This window comes from Limulus polyphemus, unplaced genomic scaffold, assembly GCF_000517525.1.
Source record: "Limulus polyphemus unplaced genomic scaffold, Limulus_polyphemus-2.1.2 Scaffold9808, whole genome shotgun sequence".
NCBI lineage: Eukaryota > Metazoa > Arthropoda > Merostomata > Xiphosura > Limulidae > Limulus > Limulus polyphemus.
In genome coordinates this window covers 6,790-12,618 of record NW_013675418.1, presented here as the reverse complement: position 1 = coordinate 12,618, position 5,829 = coordinate 6,790, and the positions used below count along the sequence as shown (strand labels likewise).

Genomic DNA, 5,829 nt, shown 5'->3' with positions numbered 1-5,829 from the left:
TGTTGAATGATATATATAACTAAGATCATTCAACACCCGGTAAACCACATAATATATAGTTATATATCATTCAACACCCGGTAAACCACCCCGGTAAACCACATGCCCGGTATGTCTGTAAACTATCACTCCTGTTAATAACACACGGCATGTCTGTAAACTACCATTCCTGTTAATAACACACGGTATGTCTGTAAACTACCACTCCTGTTAATAACACCCGGTATGTCTGTAAACTACCACTCCTGTTAATAACACCCGGTATGTCTGTAAACTATCACTCCTGTTAACAACACCCGGTAAACCACATGTATAGTTATATATATCATTCAACATGTTATTGACAGGAGTGATAGTTTACAGACATACCGGGTGTTATTGACAGGAGTGATAGTTTACAGACATACCGGGTGTTATTAACAGGAGTGATAGTTTACAGACATACTGTATGTTATTAACAGGAGTGATAGTTTACAGACATACCGTGTGTTATTAACAGGAGTGATAGTTTACAGACATACCGTGTGTTATTAACAGGAGTGATAGTTTACAGACATACCGTGTGTTATTAACAGGAGCGATAGTTTACAGACATACCGTGTGTTATTAACAGGAGTGATAGTTTACAGACACACTGTATGTTATTGACAGGAGTGATAGTTTATCTATTTTTCATCTTCTATAACTCGGACTGTGGTAATCTAAACTATCACATATTTTCAGTGAATATGTTCCACTAAACTCTTACTTCACATATCAAATTTCAAGACAATCCATTAAGAAATACCTGAGATATAACATCTCCAATTTTGATTGAGTTTCTTCCTTTTTTTGTTCGCGCCAAAAGTACAGATTCTATATTTGATATAAAAACATATTTAGCTTTTATGGATTTTTTTTTGTCAAATCTAGTACACAGATAGATCTTTACAACCGATAATTAGGAGCCTCATTTAATGTAAGTATAAGACACACGTTTGACCAAAAGTTTTGCGCAAATTATGGATAACTGGACCAGGTTGATGGGAATCTTTTAAAGTCCACTTTTAAAGGTACCAGAACATAGGAGGTTTTTCAGTTTTAAATAAGAGCAAAGGTAAGAATAAGTTGTAAAGGAATACGAAACAGGCTCGGGTTTGTGTTCATGGACGTAAAGCAGAAGCTTTTAAAACTAATCATTATCTGGTTTTAGTTGTTCGTCTTCATGTCTTGTAGGCCTTTTTATCCTAAAGTTCTTGTCAAGTCGCTACATTTCCTAAGCCTCCTTTTTCGTGAAGCAATTGTATTATCAGAGAACCGATTTAGGCTTAAAGTGTGTGACGTCACGTCATGTGACAGTGGATTGTTATGCACATGCGCACTTGGTTGAAATCTGTTTTAGTTTCGTTTATGTGGTTCTGATTTGTGTTAAGTGACCTGAAATTCATTTTTTTTTCAGATTTATTAATATGACTTGAAGTAAAAAACAAAACACTAAAAAAAATTAAAAACTTAATTATTTATTAATAAACAAATTCACACGAAATGTTGAAAATAACAATTGAAATTGAAAATTTCTCACCATTTATAGCTTACGTTGTATAAAATGTACAGAAATGCTCCACAGAATCTTTTGCGAAAACGTTTCATTAACATCTAGATACGGAATTATATAATAAAACTAAACAGCACAAACATTATTATGCATTATTATACGAAAAACTGTGAGGCTTAGAGCACGCGAGGTTTAGAAAAAAACGGGAACGTTTTGTGCAAGAGCTTCCCTGATTGGATGCTCAGAAGAACAAAGAATCCCACCTTGTTGCCGAGAAAGAGCTTCTCTGATTGGATGCTCAGAAGAACAAAGAATCCCACCTTGTTGCCGAGAAAGAGCTTCTCTGATTGGATGCTCAGAAGAACAAAGAAGTTCCATTGTTGCCGAGAAAGAGCTTCTCTGATTGGATGCTCAGAAGAACAAAGAATCCCACCTTGTTGCCGAGAAAGAGCTTCTCTGATTGGATGCTCAGAAGAACAAAGAATCCCACCTTGTTGCCGAGAAAGAGCTTCTCTGATTGGATGCTCAGATGAACAAAGAATCCCCCCCTTGTTGCCAAGAGTTTGACCATAACCAAGGACAAATGAATATCGCAATATAAGATCAACTAGAAATTACAACATCACCACGCATAAATGTCGGAGTCAGAAGGGCACGTGACCCCAATAACTAAATTAAGGGGCCCGAATAGCATTGCCCCCCCCCCCACAATAGTTTGCTGACCAAGGTTTTTTATTTGGTCTTTTTCTATGCAATCGGCTGACCCGACTTTGCTAGCCGAAATGAGAGGAGACTACACCTCTTTGGCAGATTCTAAACATTAGGCTGTTTGTATCTATATAATAATGTAAATACTAGTTATTATCTATTTAACATACGATATTGTAGTGCACAACAAAACAACTTAACTTGTATTCTGTATGTACAATACAGTACTTGTTATTCTGTGTAATTCTTGAATAATATTTTAAAGCGTTTTTATTGGTTGTCAGACAATTTGTATTCATTCACGACTGACTCTCCACCCACACGTATAAGCCTTTCTACGTCTTACTGAATAAACTCACACATCAGCCATGTTTTGTGTTAAATAAAACTACATAAAAGAAACGTATATATAGACACAAACTCAGCGGTAATATGTAATATTATAAAAAAGGAAAAGAAAACTAGAAAATTGATCATGGTGTTGAAATGAGGCATTTAACGTTCGAAAACCGGAAAAGGGTTCTTGGTTTGTGTTAATAAAAGATGTACATTTTGGGAAAATCTAACACACAACTCTTTGATTCATAAAAAAAAATAAAACGTTACAACACCCACTGACTAAACACGCAGTGAAAATAGAGGTTTGACGTAATAAAGACTGCTCCAATAAATGCTTGAAAAATAGACCAAAAAAAACTAAATCCTATAATTCGAGCACCTTTAAAGGGTGGACCTTTTTCATCAGGGGCAAAGAGGGAACCCCAATTTGCTGCTGAAGAAGAGAGATCCACCTTTCGAAAGCACTCGGGTTAGAGGATTTCGTATTTTTTGTGTTTAATTAATGTTTCGAACCTACGTTGATTTCTTAACATCATAAATGTTTGAGCTAAATCTTAGCTTTGAAAAACATCTTTGATGCAGCCAAGCACACACACACACACGTGTAGATAGGATTAAAACTCTAATTCGACAAAGGAAAAAGAAAGGTTCTATAATACTCTCTCCTCCAGCAGCACCAATAAGGTATTCACACAAACGTCGTCCACAGAATCTCTTAACATGTTACCATTATTAAGAATATTAAGAAAGTGTTGATTCTGTTTCTTGTTAAGCAAACAGTAAAAGATTTTTCGTCTCTTCGGTTTTTGAAACAAAACTTTATTTACCGAGACATATTTCTGATGTCCGTTATTCTGTGAAAAGCGTTTTGGTAATGCAAAATATTGTATAAAACACACGAATAACGTTTTTGTTTTGGCAACTTATTGTAGTTAGAAATAAGGTATTATCACGTGACATCTGCTTTCAAGAGTATAAACACGGAATTAATCGTAACATGTATAAATCTCAACAAGCGACCATCTTGTCTCAACTGGCACTCAAAAGATGAGGGTAATAGTTAGGATACGTGGCGCCACCTGATGTAAATGTTGATGATGAATCCCAGCCACGTACTTCGAAATTTACTTCTCCAAGTCCGGAAATACTGGAAAACGTTTGAGTTGTTGAAACCTTTCCAATATTCGAAATAGCTGACTTATCAAAGAAGGCTGGAAACTGGTTGCTCACTTGACATTGGGATAGTTGTTCCAACGACGTGTCAACTTTCAGGATTGAGCCTGACGTGGTCAAGTTGGTAATGTTTTTTGTAGAGTCCAGATCGCCCACTAGCCCATCAAAGTTATTTTTATCGTATACATTCAAGCCCTGTGTGCTTGCAATGGGCAAACTGTCATGGATGTTTACAGTGGACATTGGAAACCGTGGTTGCTGGGTTGGTGCCCTCATGAATAATCTGGTGTCTAGATGGTTTTGGGTTTTGGAAGACAAAGTTTGTTGTACAGGGTGTATGGAGGGTCCTATAGACGAGCCAAATATATTGGCGGTGGCTTCTGGAATTGGGGAGGGATTAGACATGGAAGGTAGTTGACGTCGATGCTGAGATATGAAGGTCTGTTGTCCTGTCGTCCGTTGATTAATATGGCTGCCGAGTTCCGTTGAATGACATTTCTTAGTCAGGTGTTTAAGTTTTGTAGAGCCAAACTTAGTTTGTGCAAAAGTGGCGGTTGTAAAAGTTAGAGGCGCCATTGAATTGGGAGGAAAACTGTTGTTTGGTACATACGTCGAGGTTAGGTCGGAGGTTAGTGAGGAAGACGGTGAATGACTTAGAGAGATCTGGATCAAATTGGACGTAACGTTGTCCAGAGGTTTGAAGCATTGAGCATCAGGGTTAAAAGCGCCTGGAAAGTTGCAAGTGGAAGGTTCTTTACAACCGTTTACTTTGTCGTACAACCCTTTAACTAACCCCTTTTCTCCCAGGCGGTACGACACCTCTCCTGGATCGATCCAAATACTGAGATCCTTTGGTAAGTTCGCCTGAATGTCATCTAGATCCACGCTACAGAGGGCAGCAGCAACACCGAACACCGGGTCTAGAGGGATGGTGGTCTTCAAACAACGGTATCCAGAGCCTTTCAATGGCCTTTCTGGATACCAGTGACCAGCAAACTTCTGTCGTAACGCCTTTTCTAGTTCCTCAGCGTACTGATTGACCCGTCTTCGTGGTAGTTTGTTGTAAAGAAAAGAAATCAGGAAGTTTAGGGCTACTTGCACTTCAATGCGCATGTTTCTTGAAAGTTGATGACCGGAGAAGGTATTCTTCACTCTTTTGATTGTTAGGTCAGCAAGAATAAAATAATTTTATTTATTTTAATTTCACACTGTTATCATGTTATTCTCAGATAGACTACCAGTGAAGAGCGATCATGGCTTCCTTCTTCACAACTTCTGTGAAAAGACAGAGAATTAAAGTCTAAATATCATAATCCTGTAAACGAAAAAAAAATGCTTATGTCTAATATACAAAGTTAATGTTTCAAGCCATTCTCTTTGAGGTTGTGTTTAAGATTGTTGGTATTAATCATCTTATTAACAAAAGTTTAGGACGTTTAGAAGTAAAGTAACTTGTAAAAAAAAATGACGACCACACTAATATTGTCAGGGCCGTTATTGAAACATTTTGCGTTAGTTAAAGCATAGCCTGGGGGTTTGGGCGCTATGCTTGCAGTATCTGGGATTGAAGCCCGTCACCGAATATCTCGCAATTTCAGCCGTGGGGGCGTAGTAATGTAACGGTAAATCCCGTTGTCTGTTGGTAAAGAGTACCCCAAGAGTTGGTGTTGACTAGTTGCCTTTCTTCCAAATCTACCACTTCAAAATTAGGGACGACTATAGCAGACAGCCCTCTAGGGGCGTTGCGTGGAATTCATCAACCAAACAAAATGAACACAAATTAATAGTTTTATTCTACTACACTAGATTTTTAGGATCCTGTATAGAGATATCCTACATATATGTATCACACTTCCCTGATGTGCGTAACAAATACGTGATTGTTGTGTAAATCTAAGAATAATACTTTAAGTTAGTTGTTTAGCACTGACCCAGTAGGAAACAAGACAGATTTCATTCAGTTGTTGAAACAATACTTTAGTAATAAGAACGTTAGTATCTTATATCAAAAACGTAACAATACTTCTCACAGAGCAGTAGAGTCGGGCGTGGCCTAGTGATTAGGATGCCTAAAC

At 37.6% G+C, this 5,829-nt stretch overlaps 1 protein-coding gene across 1 annotated transcript; it reads right to left on the bottom strand.

Moving 5' to 3' along the window:
• Positions 1-3,358: 3,358 nt before the first annotated feature.
• On the bottom strand, positions 3,359-4,906 carry LOC106476101 (protein Tob1-like). Its single transcript, XM_013936773.2, has one exon. It carries the CDS (start codon positions 4,865-4,867, stop codon positions 3,611-3,613), a length of 1,257 nt encoding a protein of 418 aa, XP_013792227.1. The 5' UTR covers positions 4,868-4,906; the 3' UTR covers positions 3,359-3,610.
• Positions 4,907-5,829: the final 923 nt, after the last annotated feature.